Raw genomic sequence first — 23,016 nt, forward strand, 5'->3', positions numbered from 1 at the left:
CAGTGTGACACAAGGACTAGAGCTTGCACACCGGAGAAAGTTGTAGTCACTTAACAGAAATTCATCTTAGTCAGTCAGTCAGTCAGTCAGTCAGTCAGTCAGTCAGTCAGTCAGTCAGTCAGTGTTTCACAAAGACTAAGGTCTTCACTACTCCAGTTACATCTAAAAGAAGGACTATTTAAGCCTACCAGTGTGAGACAAAATAGATGTATTTCTGCATTCAATTACTGAGAGATAACAGAGGTGCCTTTGAGATGGTCACACATGCACAGACTCGAACCTGCCATCTGATACAATAAATATTTCCTTTATATGTTTACTTGCCTGGTATTCATAAGACACAAAGCTCAGCAACGTAATGATGTGATATTACGGATTCATTGGCTTCAATACACAGCTACACCATAGGAAAGATACTGCTCTGTCAGTTTGTCACATATTAGAGGTTATTCAGTCAGTTCTTCATTCATACACCTAAATTAGTATCACAGAAAGTGGCTTGTAGTGTAGTCATAATTGTACTGCAATACTTGGAATAATGTTTGGAGGTTGTTTATTAGCAGTGTATATAGCCAATAAAAATCTACCCGTCTGGGGTTGGTCTACTTTTCCTAATCCATACATATGAAATAATGTGCCAGAGACAGGGTTCTCTCATACCCTTACTGTACCAATCAGTATGTCAATGTCATAAACAAAAGCAGAGTGTTCACTCTATACCTTGTGCAAATGTGCTAATATGTCTATGTATGTTGGCGTAACAAACACAGTAGAACAATATCTTTCACAAATTAAATTCAAAGGTAAGTGCATTGAAAAGGGGCTCACTGTCACACATACATAAGAGAACTCCCTCAGATCTTAGAATTACTCTAATAAGAGTCTGTTACTCACTTCTAGACACTTGAATTAATTCTGTGACGCTGAAAACACCAGAAGTGACAAAACTCTCCTGGAAATCTGTCATATCTGCAGAGACAAAACAGCTGTGACAGGAATCAGAGACACACAACTGTGAAGGCGCACACTGAACATACACACTTTATCCAAGAATAGAGTAATGGGACAGTGCATGTACACTAAAGCTCACTTACCCAAATTGATTGGTTTAGTGTCCTCCAGGTCTGAGCCAATAGCTGTCCGGGGGCTGCTGTCCTGCTCGGAATCTAAACACAGAAATAATCTGAAATTACTATTTTTCACAAATACACAACAGAGATATATATATATAAAAAAATTCCAAACATATACTAGGGCAAAAGACAAGAATCTATATATAGGAAATCTGACAAGCTACGTGTCCACATATGTTATATATATATATATATATATATATATATATATATATATATATATATATATATACACACACATATATCCTGTATATATATTTAAAGTTGTAATTTTAGGTTCATAAATATGTCCACAATAGAGCAGGGGTTTTGAAGAGGAAAGGTGCTTCAGAGTACTGAATATAAGAGATGCTCTGGGTCTACAGCGGCACATCAAAAGACAGCTATCCTCCTCGACAAATCTGGGTAAAACAAAGGGATCACCAACTCATGGTATAATAAATGAGGCTATTTAGAGTAGAGGGGGATGGAATCCCAAAATTGGCAAATAAGAAGTATCAGAAAACTCAATGCTATTTGGATCTGTCCTCTGAAGTGGAACATCACTCACTGCTATTTACAGCAGAGAACAAGGGCAGACGACTACAGCAATGTGACAGCCAGGTATGGCCAGCTCACATACAGTCCAAAGCCCCTATAGGTACATGAGTACTATTCCCCATTGCAGCTAGCTCTGCTGCCATTACAAATTTTGTTTATGCCAGGCAATGTTTTATGCTATATGTGCTCAAGCTGGTCAGAACCATACTAGTACTCCTGTGTATATGACTGCAATAGACAGCTGAAACTAACACACACAAATAAGTTTCAATTTAACCTTTGCCAATATCCTTTTTCTCTGGTACCCAAGCTTACTATTCTCATAAGAGTCAAAACATCTCCACCCACTCTGCATGTCCCTCTTTAATTAAACCATTATCTAAGCTTCTTTCTTACCAATAAGACAAGGAGTCAACAATATCTCTACATATTTGATCCGATACCACTAAAAATCTGTAGAATATGCTGGTGATTTCTAAAATGATATGTGTATATATAACAAAAATAAGACAATAATAAACATCATAATAATAATAGCAGTATTAGACAATTCAAGCTAATTGAGTTCTATCTGCATTAATATATAACTCACAATAGTGATCTATTGTTAGCATACCAGTCACCAAAACATATGTATTAAAATTGATCTATTGCTGTATAGGTGCAAGAGGGGTAGAGGTCAGATCCCTCTTTGATCCCCCCCCCCCCCCCCCCAATAAAAACCCCCCCACAAAAAAGGTCAATAAAAATGTTTAAAACATTAAAGAAAAATAGAATTACAAACAAATGGCCCCTATCTCTCCACCTGATCCCCCAACTTATGTCAAGTATTCTCTGTGACACTGACACAATTTGCATGAGTGAGTTATGCACAAGTGCATAAATATCATTCAGAATTCATGCTGTCCAAACCTTTATAATTATTAGCTTTTGTCCTAGCCCTATCCCCACTTACTCCATCCCTAACAATTTAATTTCATCAAGATGCTTTGCATCCATGTGTTTTCACACATAGCTTCAAAGGAAAAGAAAAAACTGCTAAACTTAAAATGTATACCTTTGGTTTTGATCCCGATAACAGTGTTAAACCTTGTTCAAATCACAAATATTTGCTATCCTTATACACAAATATCTCAGGTATAAAGATGACAAATATGAGTACATACGAGTAGTACAAGAAATAGACTTTGGATAGAAGAAGCTTTTAGAAGAATTATGGCAAAGTGTGTGGGGCAATTTTTCCCTCTAAAGAGCCCATTAAATAGAAATATATTCATTCCATTATCCTACCATAAGAAAGTCCTACCTGTCGACCCTCCCAAAAAATAAAAAATAAAAATTCCTGGAAATATAAGAAAATAACAAAGTCATTTCCAAGGATACAGAATTTTTTCCAGAACATAAAATTGATCTGATTATAAAGAGACAAAAGCCACCAGGGTATTAAGTGGTTAAATAAATGAGCTGTAAACAAGTACAAACAAAACATACACTGGTCCTAAAAGAATAGTATATTCACTCAATGCATGCCATTAGCTTGGGAAAGATATTATCTAAAATAAAGAAGCATTTCCTACTTAAGAAATGTAAAACAAAACTATATACCTTGCACTGCTCATTTATGCTATGTCATTTTCCATGAGTTGGGACCATTGTCACATTTATTTTAAAAGTATCATATTCTGATTTGTTTTCAGGTTTCTGTCAGCATTTTCCTCATCATCTGCCCCAATTAGCCCGATTTTCCCCGCGACCGTTTCTCACTGTCCCCACTTTCTATTAAGCCATTCCTATTACTTAACATGCACCAGTCTCCTTTTATGTCACTATTTACGGTAGTGTCCCAGTTCCCTCTGATCTCTCCTCTGTTCCACGATCTTCCCCTCTGCCTTCGCTCTCTTACTATTTTCATTACTATACTTTTCAATATAGTTTCACTTGTCTGTCTCTCCCTGATTACACTCTTCATCGTTGTCATTATCAGTATTAAAATGACAGGTATTTCTGTCTGTGATTTCCCTCAGTTCTAGGGTCTTCCTGATTCCCTCTACACCTATTTGGTTTGTCCCAGGCAGCATCATTCCCCCACCCTCCCCTGTTTCTGCGTCTCTCTATTAATATCCCGCTCCTGCAGACGCTGAGCTCAGCAATTCTCAATCCCGACCAGCAAGATCTTCACATCTGTCCTCCCTGCAGAGGATCAGCACATCCCCCTACACTGCGCACTCAGCCTCCCCTACTCCTTGTACTCTATTATAAACTGCACAACTCAACCCTCTATACAGGGTACTTGCTTCTTTGGCTGAAACTAAACCTTCCCAAAACAAAACATTTATTAACAGGACATTTATATATGACAGTGCAAACTAACAAAATATAGAGCAACAAAAAAATGATGCAGTGACATGTAAATAAACATACTTTGATTCAATGTAGTTAATTATATAGATGAATGTAGTGGCATTAGGGACCAGAGAACTAAACCTTTGATTTTTGAGTGAAAGAACTATCAATTTGCAATGTAACCCTTGCCACCAAACCCAGAAAAAGAAACATTCTTTCACCTGATGTCGGTGACCAAATCAAAAAGCTAAAACAGCAAAGCATGGCACTGCAGTTATTTCAAGCTATCAGTAACACCATTGGATATGCCTCTAAAGGTTATTTACAGAATTGAAAACCTGATGTACATTGCCATTTCCTACCCATTTGTGATGACATGCACCTAATTCTGAGCAAGTTGTGACTTCAGTGTATTAGTAGAGATCACCTTTGACTAATGCAGGTGGGAAACCCTCTGCAAAATACAGGTGTACTTTGTTCAGGAAACTGCAGTTCTAGCACACAATTGCCAATGTAGTAATAATATTAAAATGTGCAAGACTTATTTAAAACATAAATGACACTCTAATGAGACGTAGGTTAAGAGAAAAATGGAAACATTGAAATCACTGGTCCAAAAATGAGGGCAGGCAGAACTTTTAAATGGCGTTTTTACTTAATGCTGCTATGTGCATTACTCTCTCAGGTAGAATGTTGGAGGGGTTCTTGGCACAAAGAACTACTAAGTGGAACAATGGTTACCATCACATCCCATGAATCAGGTATGGGTGGGAGAGGTGTTAATCTGGGCAGTATGCCTGGACAAGACCTAGGTAACTACCTGTCTAAAAAGTTGTTGCTGCTACATACGTTTTTGGGGGTACTTCTGTACTTCTCAATAGGTACATGTTACCAGGTTCCCTAAAAGCTTTAGATGTCTCCTAGATTTACCTGACTGGTCCTTCAATTCTAAGCTATTTCACCCTCTGTAGTACTATATAGGTATTGATATTCTCACAATAACACAGTGTGGCGAGAGTAAGGTACTGGGCATATGTGAAATGCAGGTCCATTCCAGATGGTATTCCCTCTTGCCCCTATTGCAATGTCTGTTCCCGAGTACTATGCCTTTAGAGTTCTTAAATGGTGCCTTTGTGTCTCTGTAGGGCACCCTAGTATGCCCCCATAGATTTGAACACCAAAAATTGTCAGGATCCAGGGAAGTAACAATTAGCATGTTCCAGTAAAGGTTATTCCCGCTGGGACACCCACCCCTTAGATATACCCAGTATATGTGCCCCAATGCACTGTCACTGATGTGTATTGTATGCTTTAAACATGCTTTTTGATTTATGTCTGTTTTAACCGTATTTTGTGTTGACATTGGTACCCAATCTGCAAAAAGAGCAATAGCCACCTTGGGAACCGCCAGATCAGTGAAAAGTGCAGACTGCTCCCAAGATTAAGCCACTACTGCTAGCCGAGAGAGGCTTCAGGAGCCCGGCTATTGTATGGAGGACATGCCAGGCATCCAGAAGCAATACTCTGCAGCCCAATAGCCCAAGGGTTAAATCATGAAACAGTGTCTGGCTGGCCCCATCCCGCAACTACTTTTCAGGAGGTCTATTGTGTACGTTTTTGACATCCCAGACATCCGGGAAGCACATCCAGTACGAGGTCCCTAAGGAGAGGGGCAGAGCCTGATTTGTGACCCAGTTCAGAGAGATAAGAGTTGGCAATGAGATCTCCAGGTAAAATGAGAATTCAGCCCAGAGGCTAAGGAGGTGCCAATCGGGGATGCCAGCAAAATCCTGTCTTGGGGGCTGGGAGACAGGACCACATAAGAACCATGGCAGGGACAAGCTCTCCCTCTCTCATGGATCATGTGCTAAATGACAGGACTGGCAGGGGTTACAGCTTTTGCTTGACTGATGGAAGATTGGAGCGCTACAGAAGGACGGTGAGTATCTTCAAGCCCTCACCTTCATCTCTACAGGCCTTGTGGCTCCATCATATGGAGTGACAATGACTGCCGCCTCTCCGTCAGTGCCAGGGAAGAGCCTCTGCCATAACATTGATACAAGCCCAGATTGAATACCCAGGGGTGGCACTGATGGCCTGATACAGTGCTATATGTGTATTCCTTGCATGTTGTCATTACATCTACTGTAATGTGATTAAGTTAACCCCTGCTATAATTGCTGTGCCGGTATTTCCCTATATTACCTTCTCCGCTGTTAATACTACTTTTTAATCCCTTTTATTAATAAATTTACTTATTATATTTAATTTATATTTGCCATGGTTTGTAGTGTGTTCCCAGGTCCACGAGGGGGTGGGTGACAGGTGCAAGCTAGTTCGGTAAGCGCTAACTTGAGGCAGGAGTCATAGGCATCTTCCCTCATACATATTTTACCAAGGCAAAAAACAACAGGGTGCCCTGGTACCATGACTCACATTAAACACCAAAAATGAAACATTGAATATAATTAAAAATATAAAAGATATAAAATACAAGGAAACCACCACAAAATTACCAGACATGGAATAAACCATTTTTTGTGGTACTGTAAAAATAATTCAGTTTTCTGTTACCCCAGAGTTTTGCCTGCTTATAAATATATTCATGTTCTCAATTGGTTACGTATAAAATAAGCAAATACATGATTACAATGAAAACTAAAGTGACTCTCCAGCAGTTGTGGAACTATAAGTCTCAAGGCTGGTGGGACATGTCTGGAATTTTAGACTTTGAGTCCCACACTAGCTAGGGATTAACTCTAGTATGCTGAGCGCAGGAAGCGGCACCTCATAATCACACCTTCTTTTATTGTAACTCAGACAAGTTGATGGTGAGAGTTTTAGTTAAACAAAGATTGATGTACCCTGTTTAACATGAAAATAGAAGAAATAGGTAGAAATTAGGCAATCATGGAATAATTTATAACATATGTATGTGGAGATGGAACCTGTGGACCTCCAGCTAATGAACTACACTCACACCATGCCCTGCCAGTCAAGTAGAAATTTTAGGTCACCAACTGGGAAGACACAGATTACTGAAACCTGATAAGTGCAAATTGCGTTTGGACATGAATATGTGTGGGGTACATATAGGACAGACTTGCCAACTTTGACAAGTAGAGCTCCAGGAAACGGGATGGGGGGGGAGGTGGGAGTGTGGGGCAGGCTCAGCGAAATGTGTCATTTGGCCCTGCACCCTAAACAGTCATCACCTGATGACGACACATGACGCGCAGATCATGACCTAAGCCCCGACCCCTGACACTTAAGTAAATAAACTACCAGGTCCAGGAGGTTGCTCTGCTCTCCCGGGAGTCCGGGAGGACTCCCAGAAATTTGGAAGTCTCACAGACATTTCAGGAGAGTAGGCAACTATGAAATAGGAATTGGGTGGTATGCATGTTGGACGCAACTGGGGTTGCATGCCACTCGTAATACCCTACCAAGTGCGGCACACTCCCACTCCTGCTCTTTCATGTACGTCTTAGACGCAGATTGCATCCGACTCTAAATGAGGCCCAGAGTTGTGATATAACTTTAGGCTGCCCTTCCCCCACTAAGACTGTATTTTATAAAGGTACAAAGCAAGAAAAAATGTTACTGCGATTTACAGGAGCTCCAACAGTTGGTATCTATGTAATGACAAGAATACAACAAAACTACAGACACATTTTGTAGGTAAATTTTGCTTGACAGTTTTATTTGCTTTCAGATATTCTTGACAAATTAATTAGCTTAGTAATGAAAAGGCTTTTAACTATATAATTCATCAGCAGGTTTGCATGCTGCTTAAAATAAATTACACCTATTTCCATTTAAAGTATACAATAACCTGTTAAGAGCTGGGCCACATGGAGATTTTTACAGAACTGCTTGTGTCTGTTTGCGGCCGACGACATGGTAGACCTGGAGGGATCATAAACGCTGGGAAGTGCTGCGGTTTAGATAGAATCATGTGCCTTACCTTGTGCAAACTCAAATAATTATACTTAAATTAGCTGTAAGCATTTGAGCTATATATATATATATATATACACATACACACACATACATACACAGTGGTTAAGGTGGGAGTGTATATGGTGGTAAGCCATACCGCCATTGTTCCTACTGCCTTCATTGTAAAACTTTCAAATTTTATTCACTTACATTCTTCATGTCGCCACCTTTAAATTTCTACTTCAACCATATACACTATATTACACCAACATGGGACTGTAATGACACTGTGTTCAAATACATATACTTTAATATGGAGTTAGTCCCCCTTTTGCAGTGATAACAGCTTCCACTCTTCTTGGAAGGCTTTCCACAAGATGTTGGAGTGTTTCTGTGGGAATTTGTGCCCAATCATTCTGTAGAGTATTTTTAAGGTCAGGCACTGATGTTGGACGAGAAAGCCTGGCTCTCTGTTCCAGTTCATCCCAAAGGTGTTCGATGGGGTTGAGCACAACGCACATGTAGATATAGACCAATCCATTTTCAAATAAGTTCATATATGTTTAAGCCCAGATGTCCTCTTAGTTTCTATGCTAGATGAATAAGGGTCAACTATGCGTGCAATCAAAATTAAGCCAAAATTAAGACATGAATGTCATGCCTATTGTTTAATCTGGAATTATGAAAATGATATATAAATGTGGTCATGATTTCTCAAAAAAATTTGAGTACCTGTGAAGTCACTGTAAGTGAGCCACGGGTTAATATATCTTGATGTTGATGAGGTCTGTGTTGTGTCACCCCGCTTGGGATTATTTGTACAGAGAGGCTGTGTGTCACAGTCCATTTAGACAGACATGGTTAATGGCACAGCCCAGATACTATGCTTACAATAGTGATGGTCAATTCCAGTACATTATATTTCCTGTAAATGAATACATTAAAACCATACATTTAATAATCCATATTTGAAAAGACCAATGTATATATTCATAATCAAGGAAAATAGATACATTAAATGTGTAATATTTAACTACCAAACGGACAAGAAAGGTAAATAGATAATATACATTTTCAAAAGGAGTGCATCTGACATATTCATGTATGTATCTGTGCAGCTACTCATATTCTGTTTATTGGACTTATATCGCTATTATGTTCCAGAGAAAGATATCCCAGTTATAAAATTCCTTAGTCTAAGTGTGTTTGAACACAAAGGGCATTAAAACAGATTAGCATATCCACACACTTGTCTCAGTGACCTCACAGTGGAAGGACGGTAGAGGGAGGGATTGCATTTTAAAAGCTAACAAGCTGTGAGAAATTGACAGTTTGTGGGGTCAGTCTGCTACTGGGGAATTGCCCAACTTCCCCTAGGCAGCAGATTATATGAAAAGTATGCAAGTGTGTGTGTTTTCTGTTTTTATTCCTGTTTTATTTTAAAGATGATGATTTTGCTTTGATATTTTCTGTATGTCAATTTGTTATCTGTTTTTAATAAATAAGCATTGTGACTATTTTGTCATATTAAACTCCATTTAACAATGTTCTGTCTTTAAGTTCCTAAATATTTTAAATGTCATGTTTGTTTTTTATAAATTCTTCAGAAATACATACAGTGAATTGCTTGGTTTACAGTATTTTTGATTAATTTAGGTTGTGAATGTATTGCGAGGTCAGGTGGTAATTGAGGACTTCCTAAAGAGTGTCAGCTCTAGAGCCAAATCTTAGTGACAACAGAAATGGGTGGTTGTTAGTGAGTGTGAAATATATTTTGAGGGATTTCAGCCAGGTGGTTTGGTTTTGATTATCCCTTTCACACTCACACATCACACTTCTCGTGACAATGATCCAAAGTGTTAGCTGGGCGCAAAAGCAGGAGAAACAACATTAAACAAGACACAACTTTTAACTGTGCCACTCAATTATAAATGATCACAATTGTCTGCTCAACAAAACATCAGAGAATGGAATTTGGCCATCCATTCAGGCTACAGGATAAACCGAATACATGCTGCTGTTAACCCATAATATATGTGAGCATAAAGACATGAATTGATTATCTGTTTATGTGCTATCATAAATTGATTTTAGGAATATATAAATTGATAATTGGCATGATCTGGGGCACAAGTTTGACATAAAAAAATGGAGTTAAATAATATTTTTTAAAAACAGCATAGAGCATTATAAAAGTAAGAACACAAATAAAATACACATTTCTTAAGTAATATTCAAAGTAATAAACCTATATACCATTATGAGCTTACGTTGTTTCTGTTATTCAACATTGTGAAAGCAACAGAAAATTATAAATATAATTTCCCCAGTTCTAAGATTTAGCCACACTATTCCAGGAATGAAATAGTTAACATCAAAATGAATTATACAAGTCTGGCACTAGAACATGCTGTTCCTTATAGTCCCTACCCCTTGTAAAATGAGCAACATCTGTTTGTTTATTTCTGGTATACTTTTTTCCTGTCAGCATTTATATATTGATACTTTATTGTATATTTCTCTGTAAATATACAACAAAACTTGATTTCAACTACTCCTGCTTTCTTTCTCTTTGCCTGAAATGCCGCACGTGTACATATATGTATAAAACAAAGCGCAGGGCTACCGTTGATCATATATTTATGGTGGCAAATATCCAGTACACAGACAGAGTGTCGGGGTGGAGTCTTTTTTGTGCTTTCGGTAAAAAAATAAAAAAGCTACAGTGTGGGTTGAGGGGTGGTGGTGAAAGGGTAACGCTGTACCTGTGTAATGTCTAGGCAGCCATCTTACTCTTCTACTATATTTACCTCTCCATTTCCCTTCTCTCTCTGATTTTTACAGAATGGCGGCCATTTTGTGCTTTCCGACTGTGGAAACGTGTGTTGTGTGAAAATGACTGAGAGGGAAGGGGAGTGAAGAGGGTGCCCGGCAGATTTTTATTCTCAGCCCGCTGATAAAGTTTAACCTTTGAAGTGTATAGAAAGACGGCACTGAAAATACGCTGTAGATGATAGTCTTTCTGGTAGCAAGAAGTTAATATTTATAGTTAAGGTGACAGCCTTCATAATAGGGACACACCCCAAAAAAGTACGAAGATCAGTAAAGTCACTTCGATTTAGAGATGACAGACTACAGGGTTAATTTTTGTAGTATGCAAGCCTGCCAAACAAAGTAGTTGAATTTGGCAAGCTCCCTCTTTCCGCACTCTCATTCTCTCCCTCCTTCTCTCTGTGCCTTCCACTCCCTCTTTTTAGCTGCTCAATCCATTTCCCTCTCTTACTTCCTCTTATCTTATAAACTCTCTCCTATTTCTCAAGCTTTCTATTATTTCCTCTCACAATGCTCTATCTTTAAAAGCTGAGTCTCTTAAGCCACGTTCACCTTTTTCTCTTCAATTTCACATGTTTCTCTCTCCTATTATTGTTGTCTGTCATCTCTGTCTGATTTCTCTCAATGTCTGTATTTTTTTTAATTATATAATTTTCTTCACCATACAACAATCTGGTCTTAAAGTGAGAAAACTCATATCAGTAACACAGCAGTCAAAACTAAAATCCATAGAAAAACTCCATACTTGTTTGAAGGATACTAGACCAGCTAAATGTTTTATTTGGACCAAAATGTCCTTTGCTTTCTGATTCTTTTCTATGAAGGGAGAGCGTGGAGGAATAATCTTATCCATGATGACCATTTCAGAGTAGGACAGACATAGGGCAGCCATTTTAGATCTATTTGTTTACCAACCGCTACATTCAATTTTCTATTGCACTGCATCAAATTTTTCTACTGTTCAATTATTTCACTTCTTAGATATTGTATATATCTCTTTAATATATACAATGATATTATACAGGTAAATTAAAATTGGTCTATATGTTCTGGAATTCTTATATAATTATAAAGTACAACACTACTAGTACATGGTATATGAATTGCACTAGCAGATTTCTATAAGCTACTAAAGATGGCTATTTAATGCAATGGCTATAGTGCAAAATACAACCACTTATTTGATTCAACTCCTTCTGAGCAGAAAAAGGTGATTTGGTGATGAGAAAATGTACACCTAGCTTATCAAATTACTACTCTAATTTGATAAACTGACAACATATACCAAGATCAAATAATATTTTATCCAAATGATCAAAATATAAAATTTTCAAAAATACCCTGCATGCAACTATAAGCTATCCCATTTTATTGTCTTGCTAAATATATATATATATATATATATATATATATATATATATATATATATATATTTACACATATATAAATATATACATACATCATCAACATCATCATCATCATCATCATCATCATCATCATTTATATAGCGCCAGCAAATTCCATAGCGATTTAATGCGACGTGTTAAACAGTCCAATATGCTGTTTTATCTCGCACCTCTTTGGAGTGTGATAAAAATAAAAAACCTCTGAAAACTATTTGAAATCATGTAATAATGAGAGAAAAAAAGAGATAAAATATGTTTATCACGACTGCCTAACACAGTGGTCAGGGAACAGGGGTAAATTACCCCAAATGGGGTAAAAATGATATTCCTGGGGGTAATGCTGCCGATTCACATGCTGTCAGTTGGATTGTAGACCCCTTTAAATGTGAAATTGCTGTTGTACCAGAAGAGCCTCAAGGGTTGGCAGAGGCACTTCTTGAGCTTCGATGCAATAATGAAGCACGTATTGCATTTGAAAACAAAGCAGATCTGTCATATTTTTGGATGTCAACAGCTGCAAAGGCATTCAAAATTGCACATGAGGAGGCAGTCAAAAAGTTGCTGCCTTTTGCAAAAACCTACCATTGCGAACAAGGATTTTCCACTCTAACGGACATAAAAACAAAGCAGAGAAATCGTTTGGACGCTGAAGACTGTATCCAAATTGCTCTGACATCAATATGCCCCAATATTGATGCTCTCGTATCAAAAATGAAGCAACATCATTTCTCCAAAACCTGAAGTTTTGAATTTGAAGATTTCAAAGAAATTTTTAATAGATTCAATAAAATTTTGAATTCCAATAATTAATAATATATGATTTCTTTCTTCTCAAATCAAGGGGGTAACGTTGGCGTATCTAAATATATTGGGGTAAAAGGTAATAAAGTTCCCTGACCCCTGGCCTAACATGTAAATGTTGATTTTCTTGTGAAAAAACAATGAAATAAAAAAACATAAAAAAAGATCAATAATTAAATATATTGATGAATGTTTTTGGTACAAATATGTTTGTACTAATGTGTTTTGACATGGTATAGTGGTATAGATGATTCAATAGCAAAAAATAGTTAAATAAAAAAATATGCTAAAAAAAGTACTGTAATGTAGATATTATCAACTACAATTGTTGTGAAATGCAATAAAATGTATGAAAATGTATGCAAATCCTTTTTTTTGTGTTTTACATGACCGCGTTAAAACTCCCCTTCACTCCCCTAAAAACTTGAAAACACAATGATTAACGCACGGGGACAGCGTTCCCTCTTTTTCAATTGGATTGCACGAGTTTTCATGCTGCGTTAAATAAAAACAGTCGGTATACCAGTTGAAAACCCGCGGGTGATTTTTTTTATTTTTTTTTAACGCGGCGGGAAAAAAAAAATCTCACAGTCAACTGAATACCCCCATAGTGTGTATATATATATATATATATATATATATATATATATATATATATATATATATATATATATATATACACACACACACACATATATATATATATATATATATATATATATATATATATATTATTTTGTGCACAATAAATGATGGCGCTCAATACAATATTGAAAATAAATAATGTATATAAGACCGATCACACCAAAAAAACACTGTGATCTTCAAAAGGCTCTGTCTTCCTTCAATATGTCGGCTGGTATATCTGACCAAACAAAATCTGAAACAAATAGGAAACAGAAGGACAACGGCGTCTAATAGTGTAGTATCTTCAGGTATAAAACCAGAAAATCCATAGGTGAAAATTAAAGGCGTACTGGAAGTGCTCATCAACACATAAATCCTGGATGCTTGAGGAAGGACGATATACTCAGTCTTCAAACGTGTGCCCCCAGAAACAAGGAAAACAGAATGCCAAAGATAGTGTAATATTTTTGTAACAAACAAGTGCAGTACATCACACCAAACCCAAAGGTATATGTCATACCTGCCTACTTTGGCAATTTCTTATCCGGGAGGTCCGGGTGCAGATGGGCGTGTGGGGGGGGTGCTCAGAGCAACACGTCATTGACCCCGCCCCTGTACTGTCATCGCCATGTTTGGCCTATAACAGCATGGGGAGGGGCCACGAGGACGTGAGATTCACAAAACTAAGCCCCGCCCCTCCCTTAAACTTGCCGAACAGGCCGGGAACCGGGAGGTTGCTATGCTCTCCCTGGAGTCCGGGATTACTCCCAGAAATTTATGAGTCTCCCGGACATTCCGGGAGAGTCAGCAACTATAGTATATGTGTGCACCAGAAACAATGATATTCTTTTCTTATCTGTAATAAGTTCTTGTCAGATTACAGGATTCAGTTCACTTCACGGTAATACAACCGGTCCTCTCCATTATCAACCAAATGGAAAAAATGCCACATAATGTAGTATATTTAAAAAAATATGTTTATATAATCATATAAATTTTGCAATACCAAAAAAAAATAGTTCATGGCTTATCTGAACTCCATATAGAACACCAGAAGTTGTCTCTAGTCATTCTTCCACAGGAGATATGTACAGCATCTCTCCATAGATCGGTAATGCCAACAGATCTTACAAGCATTTGCAAGAACACAAATATGATAAGAGCTTATATCTTATCTCTTATGGTCAAAGAGGTATATGGTGGTAGGCCATACCACCAGTGTAATTCTAAAATTACACTTTGACCATTGTATATATATCGTTAAACACACATATATACACACACAAACATATTTTATTATGTTTTCTTTTTTTTTCTCTTATTCCTAAGTAAGGGTTTTACTGTTAAAATAAATTATCTTAACCTAGGGTATCCTAAAACATTTAGTAAAGGAAGCACACTCTGTCAAGATCCTTAACCTCATACTTGCCAACTCTCCCGGAATGTCCGGGAGACTCCCGCATTTTGTGAGAGTCTCCCGGACTCCCGGGCGAGTGTGGCAATCTCCCGAATTCTGCCCACTTCACTAGGAAGTGCCCCACTTCCTAGTGAAGTGGGCAGAATTAGATCCCAAACGCCGCGATTCCCGGTGAATCGCGGCGTTTGGCCCCGCCCCCGCTGTCAAATGACGCGATTTGCGTCATGACGTCACAGGGGGCGGGGCCGAAATGACGCGATTTCGGCCACCCCGCCCCTTCACGCCCCCCTCCACTGGCTGGCTCCCGGAAGGGAGCTGAAGAAAGTAGGTAAGTATGCTTAACCTTTAGTCACTGGCCAATATCCAGGAAACTCTCACCTATCTGGTTAGAGTACAGTCAGTCTGTAAGGCCAGCAAATTTATATTTTGCATCAGATAAATTGTCAAAATTGTTTCACAAAATATTTGCCTTGTTTCGCATATGGCTGCACAACTTTGCATGGTTTGTTGTCAGAATTTTAATTGTTTCCAGTCCTACCCAACCACACAACACAGCAAAATTAATTGATCATATGATCATCATCTCAGCTGTATTCATGGACTACAAATTCCATGAAATGTGGGCCTGATTCATTAAGGCACGCAAAATTAACTTATTGTGCATTTCTTTAAAAACACACATAAATCAGGCATACGTGCATTCATATTCAACTAGGAGTAGATTAGAAGATACATCTCTAGATAAATACGGGTCTAGGTACGATCTGGTCTAACACTACAGGATATATCCAATACATATGTGGAGTATAAAGTCACAAAAGTATGCACAGAAAAAAACAAATTATTCAATTAATGTCACCTGTTAAAAATATAGTCATAAATGACAAATCATAAAAAAATAAAAAGTGGGTTCTTTTAATTTCCCCCCCCAATAAAATCAATAAAATACATTTATTAGGATGTCTACTGTACATAAAATGCATTTTACAGTTGCTCCTGATTACAAACACATGTCCTAGCTTGCATACAAGGCTGTCATCACTAGTAATCGACAGTTACACCAGACCTGTAGCTGGTGCAAGTGATATCACTGAAAATCACGAACCTTTGAGATGCCCAAAGCTTAAATCAGATTCTGCTGCGTGCACTTGAGCTTGGTTGGTATGCCCTACTGTACACTGACTATGTGCATACACCCAGTTCCCTCCCTGACCCGCCCATGAAATCGTAGACCAGGGTCCTTTGCGTTTGAAGATAAATTTGACATGTGCCGAATGATATTCTGCAAAATATGGCACATCTCGACATCTACGTGCCATAATGAAACCAGGACCTGTATTGCCAGAGCATCACGCCTCTGTGGGAAACTGGAATCGCATGAAATTTCAGTGATTTTGCTGATCTTTATCTTGCAAATGCGACAGCTTTGATGTGCCTGTATTTATTCCTCACATACATCCTTATAGATAAACACGTCCATTTGGTAGCAACTCTAAACCCGATGGCCAAATTAACCTTTCATAAGTTTATCTCAATGCTCTTAGTCAGTCATGACTAATAATAATAATAACAATAATAATAGTAATATTTTTAATAGTAATAACTAGAACCAAAGAAATTGCATCCCTGATATTTAAGTTTCCCCACAAACTACACTTTTGTTCTTTAGTTCCATTGTAATTGAATTGATTCCCATGCATCTAGTTTACAGTCCATAAAGCATTTTATGGTCTATGGGATTTCCCAAACCCAGTCCTCAGGGCTCCCTAACAGTGCAGGGTTTCCATATCTCCTTGCTGGATCACAGGTGTATTCATTACTGACTGACACATTGTAACAGATCCACAGGTGGTCCTAATTATGTCACATGTGATCCAGAAAACCTGCACTGTTGGGGAGCCCTGAGGACTGGGTTTGGGAAACCCTGTACTAGGTACATAGCTCCCAACATTCAGAATCCCGAAAGCGGGCTAGAATACGTCCTGTCCAAACTCAGGATTGTTACACCCAAACTCCACCCACAAATGGCCATATTTGTTCAAAACCCACCTACTTGTCCATTAAGCCCTGCCCCTTTTGTGGGCTGCGAATTGGGACGTCCCACCAGAATAAGAACAGTTGGGAGGTATGTATGTATGACCTTAAAATGCCAATGCTGCCACCATTATTAACATGTTAGGGAAACATCCAATAGTATTTCTATGTATTCCTTCTTGGGTTTTCAATTAACCCCCTTCAATTTACTTTGTTTTATTAGAGTGCAGCCTTGACTGAACTCTGGACATAGCTGCGCAACAGAAAAATAAAAAAAGAAGCCATTTGCACACATGTACATAGAAATCGTGAGCGGTGCTCACTGCACTGTAAAGCTATGAATTTTAATGATTAAATATATAGTATTTCATGTTCCGCTTTTTTTTGTACTGACTCTGTAAAATCACTCTGCACCTACTTGTAGCTGGAAATGCACATGGTAAAAAGGAAAACAAACATCACTTGTGAATCCTGCTAAGCACCACCGTAGGGCCACCCCTTTATTACTTTTAACTTTTTTATTTTTCTGCTAAAATACTGCTTGTTCCTGGCTCATTAAATTAATCATTAGAGTGGGAGAACATTATGGCTGTATTACATGTATCACTTTTGTGTGTTTTTACGGCATGTGCATTTGTATGCATATAACTGCTTTTATTAGCTTTGATATTATTGCATCATATCAACCTGGATGGTAAAAAAATCCACTCCACTGAACGTATATAACACAAAAAAAGCCCTAGACCTTTGCTTGAGAAGAGGCTCTGAGGCCCAGGGAACATTCTCATAATGCACCATCTCCATTTCTTGAATCTCATTTAAAGGAAGATTTACTAAAGTGAGGTTTTTGCCGCATCTATTTGTGGTTTATGAACTGAGATTTACTAAAAGCAATACCACACATCAAACTAAATGATATTAAGGTGCCAGTGCTATTAAGCAGGCAATATTAATTTATAATTTTAATAAGGAGCCAATATAAAGTGATTATTTTATTATGAGAGCAAAATATAGGACTACAGATTCCTGTTGCTGGTTCCTGTCATGCTCTGATTGGTCTTCAGGACAAGACCACGGGCTAGATTTACTAAGCTGCAGGTTTGAAAAAGTGGGGATGTTGCCTATAGCAACTAATCAGAGTCTAGCTGTCATTTTGTAGAAGGTACTAAATAAATGAAAGCTAGAATCTGATTGGTTGCTATAGGCAACATCCCCACTTTTTCAAACCCGCAGCTTAGTAAATCTAGCCCCACATCTGCTTGGTCAGGTACCTGTAATACTGCAACTGTCCTGAGTGACTGAAGGGTAGCCGATTCTGCCCTCTGTGTGTCCATGGAGAGTTCTGTAGGGGTAGAGAGCAGTGGCCAGTGTAAATGCAGTGAGAAGTTTTTTAGGGCGAGGGCTATAGCTGGCGAGGGCCAGTTATATAGGTTATATGAACATAGGAAATTATAGGAAATTGGTGTCAACCCACATTCATGTAATGTGTCGACTTTGAGTTAAATCTCTCATTTTATACGACAAAGATCACCAGAGTTACTTAGATTAAGGAAAAACATTATATTATCTGATGTTGTATTATATTTTCTATTACTGCTTACTTGTTACATGTGATAAAGGATGTAAGTGTCATTGTCAAGTCAAATAATCAGTACACATGGGCTAGCACAGGCACCCTAACTAATATGTGTATATATCAGGGAATAACAAGAAGAATGAGGATCCTGGTGACTCAAGTGAGTAATTTTTTATTGTTCTTTTATATATTTTTTTATATTTTTTTTTAAAGAATTTAGTAGAAGTGCAAAATGTATCTGTTGAAGCTTGCTAGAGAGATATTTGATAGTTAAAGAATTTAAGGCCTATTTATCAAGCTCTATTAATGCAATAAAATGTTTATTGCAGCGATATGGCTTTTATTTTTTGCCTTGCTCTATTTATGAACCCTGTTATCACAAGTGATTGGGTCCCCATAATTTTGCATGGGAGACCTTGTAATTGATCATGCAGTGAGGCAATCATTTCACTGCTGTGCTGCTTGGTTATCATCATTGTTCTCATAACTTTTACAGTAAAATTAAAATAATTTTCCCTTCAGCCCTGCTATACTATACATCCTCTGGTGGATGTGCCAATCAAACCTCAGTTGCATGCTGTGTAAGGTACTTGGTAGTGCTGGACATGCAAGTGGGCGAAATTCGATATTCCCATAAGTGGAGCTAGGAATGCCATGTTGGGCATAGCAGGATATAGCCCATACTTGCCCACACTCATGAATTCCGGGTAGGTCTCCAAGACTCCCGAGATAGCAGGCAATTCTCCCGCATCCTGCACGATGGGAGCCTTAATGACGCGCTTTGTCCCACCCTGCCCCATTCTGCACTCCCACCACATAACCCCTCGGGGATCTCCTAGAGGCCAACAATACAAGGTTGGCAAATATGACATACCCCCTTCAGCTTGGTATTTCATGCACAATCTCACTGAAATGGTTTTTCGAAAATACAAACAAATGAGATAACAGGTGAACCGACCACACATGTATGGGCAAAATGGATAGTATTCAACAAGTGCCATGATTGGCATGTGTGTAGTGATTTAAATTATTTCTTACTACAGGTATGTGTTTTGGGTTTTTTTATTATTACAAATGCAATTTGTATTATAGCAATGAATTACATTTATCTCTCCCATTGCAATAGATAAAAACAAAATATTTTACTTAAAAATATGCACTGAAGTTTAATATTTCTTGTACAATGACATTACATGTACATCAAGACCACTGTTGTGTGGCCACGCCCTCAGCTGCATTTGTGCTAAACAGAAACATAAATAAGTTGATAGTGACAATCGTACATGGAATAATAACCAATTTAAACCATTCAAAATTAAATACCAATATGTATGTGACAAGTGTTTTTTAAACAAAAAACAGGATGCAAGCTGACTGCAGAAAACAAGAAACTTAGGCCAATGGCAAAGGATAAAACTTGGAAAAAACACAAATCTAATGAAAAGTCAAAGGCCCAAAATGAATGTCATGCTTGCCATCCATTGTGTCAACAGAGGACAGGTATATACACATATTGAAACTTATTACACATGTGACTGATGTTTAAATTCTAAAATAAGGCCAAACTGTTGATTTTTTTGAACTCCAAACAATCACAAATAGCTAATTACACCACAAAAAAAAAAAAAATAGGTTATATATTTATTGCTAATTACATCCAATTCAAATGAATCAGTTTACAAATCATAGTAATATGAGCAACCAAAAATTTCAGCTGAAGGAAACATATGTGTAGCAAAAATAGAAAATGTAATACAGTATAATAAACTGTAGAAGTAGCATGACTGTTAAAATGACCAGCAGTAACCACAATGTGCCAAATGTCCCCAGCATTAGCTGTGTTATGACTATTAATACATCCAGCATTAGTAATATAACCAGTACTACACTCAGAAGTACTAATAATAATATGCCCAGTAATATACCCAGCAATAGCAATAATGTACCCAATAATATGACTGTCAGCAGCTGTAATATGTGCACTTTATGGCTTCCAATTGCTAAATTGTTCAATACACAGCTCTCCTGTGACACAATTCCAGGAAACACAATTCATAGTTCAATGGCAAGGGACAGCACAGTGGCCTAGTGGTTAGCACTTCTGCCTCACAGCACTGGGGTCATGAGTTTGAATCCCGACCATGGCCTTATCTGTGTGGAGTTTGTATGTTCTCCCTGTGTTTGCGTGGGTTTCCTCCAGGTGCTCCGGTTTCCCCCCACACTCCAAAAACATACTAGTAGGTTAATTGGCTGCTATCAAAATTGACCCTAGTCTCTCCCTCTCTGTCTTTCTCCCTCTCTGTCTGTCTGTCTGTCTGTCTGTCTGTCTGTGTGTGTCTATATTAGGGAATTTAGACTGTAAGCTCCAATGGGGCAGGGACTGATGTGAATGAGTTCTCTGTACAGCGCTGCGGAATTAGTGGCGTTATATAAATAAATGATGATGATGATACCTCAAGTTTGATTCATAAAAGATAAAAATCCATTGAAAAATCAAAGACCTAAATAGCTTTTCGAGGAGTCTTATATTCACTCTAATCCCAACATGTTTTCTACAATGTCAGTATTTTTTTTGAAATTACTGTAGCTTCATGCTTACCACCCCGAAGTGACTAATGATGTCTACGGAGGTATGTACACAGTGAAATATATGTACAGTGTATGCTGGATTGTGTGTAATATAACAATATTACAAATGTTTTTTAGATGTGTGACTAATGTCTAAAGATTAAAGACCAAAATAATAGCCATTTTTTCATTGTGAACAATCGCAATTGTAAATTTATATAAATACTACAAAAATTTTAAATAGACCATACATTTATTGCTAATTAATACTAATTAAATCACTACACAAATCATAACAGCAAAATGAGTAACCAAAATGTATTGTAGAATACATTTTTTTGCAAAAAAATTTAGGAATATTATCGAACTCATGAATCCTGCACGTGCACAGCCATAGGTCATACCCCGGACCCGGCGGCATTGGTCTGTTATCGTCGGCAATGTGATTAGGGACATTGTGAATGTCGCAGATCACCCTGACAACATTGTCTACTTGTCATACAATGCAAGTGTCGGCATTTAGGCTGCCAACATTTACATTGTCGGAAAGACGTATGGAACCTCTGCATGCCTACAGACAGATTAGTTAGAGGAGGGAGGGGAGGAGTATCCACCCTGCTAGAGAGGGATCAGGAGACTTTTAGAACTTGATTGGCTGCTGTTAAATAGCCCTGATGCTTAGATTTGCCCAAACCATGCTGAAACAGCATGATTTAAGGTTTGATAAATAGGCCTCTCAAAGTTGTCAACTTGGGCAATGAGCACTATAAGGTGAGAGGACATACACATTTTAGCCCTTAGTGAATAAATAATTCATCCTACAAAAGAGAAAGAAAGTTCATCTGACAACATTTTAATGTAACTATCAAAAGCAACATGTTCCTTGCACAGAACTTCGTGCCCGTTGCTCTTTTCTCAGATTCCATTGTCTTTTGTACAGCCCGAATGTCACTTTTCACAAATCGCATCATTGAAGCAATCACAGGACTTGAAGAGGTTTAATCTAATGTAAAATAGTAGAATGTGAACTACCCCATAGCAAGCATAAGATTCAGGAGCACCATACCACTTTAACTTTTTGTCAAATACTGCATACCATGTTTTATAATTGAACAGCATGAATATAATATACACACATTATAAGTGGATTGTGACACTCTATAGTCACAATTGTCCTTTGCCCAGACCCATTGGGGTTTAAGTAGACTCTTTTGCAGAAACCCCAATGCGCATAGTGGCTATTAAAAGACATTGCAGAAAGACTTCCTCCCTTCACTAATTACTGACCATCCTGAAGTACTTCACACTGCTCCCATTCATCAAGCCATATCAACTCATCACTAAGTCAAAATATCTGTCTTCACTGCCTGCTTCTATCCACAACACTAGATTCTCCTCTCCCTGCCAGGCTGCTTCAGTAGATGGATAAAAGAGCTGTGATGCTATACAACACACATGAAGAATATATATATAAAATAGTAGAAAAGGATTGGTTGTAATTAGGCTTCATACATCATCAATAAATAAACTTGTGAGCTGGGCATTTCAGCTGACATGTATCAATTCAGTTTGAAACGATCAGATCTCTCACTCCCCTGACGCATCTCTATTCACTACGATAGAGGTCGGGAGAGCTGTGAGTAAGAGGAAGCTGGCCAGGGAGTGAGCACCACGCAGTTCTTTATAGAGAGGTTTAATTCACAAAAATTTCAACAAGCAGCTCTAACATTTTTTTCCGCTAGTGACCTGCTCTGAGGAAGATCACGAGCTCACCAAAACTTTAGCACACACGGCTTG

At 37.9% G+C, this 23,016-nt stretch overlaps 1 protein-coding gene across 5 annotated transcripts in view; it reads right to left on the reverse strand.

Annotated features, from left to right (window-relative positions):
• Positions 1 to 23,016, reverse strand: part of NFIC (nuclear factor I C) — a 130,006-nt gene that overhangs the window by 60,982 nt on the left and 46,008 nt on the right. For 3 of the 5 annotated variants that reach the window (XM_075204752.1, XM_075204750.1, XM_075204751.1), the window contains exons 3-4: positions 1,095 to 1,166; positions 895 to 969 (exon numbers count right to left, since the gene is read on the reverse strand). In XM_075204752.1, coding sequence (XP_075060853.1) covers positions 895 to 969; positions 1,095 to 1,166 — 147 coding nt within the window. Of the gene's footprint in view, positions 1 to 894; positions 987 to 1,094; positions 1,167 to 23,016 lie in introns of all 5 variants that reach the window. The other 2 variants (XR_012690838.1, XM_075204753.1) reach the window with 2 other exon arrangements.

This window comes from Mixophyes fleayi, chromosome 1 (assembly GCF_038048845.1).
Source record: "Mixophyes fleayi isolate aMixFle1 chromosome 1, aMixFle1.hap1, whole genome shotgun sequence".
Lineage (NCBI taxonomy): Eukaryota > Metazoa > Chordata > Amphibia > Anura > Limnodynastidae > Mixophyes > Mixophyes fleayi.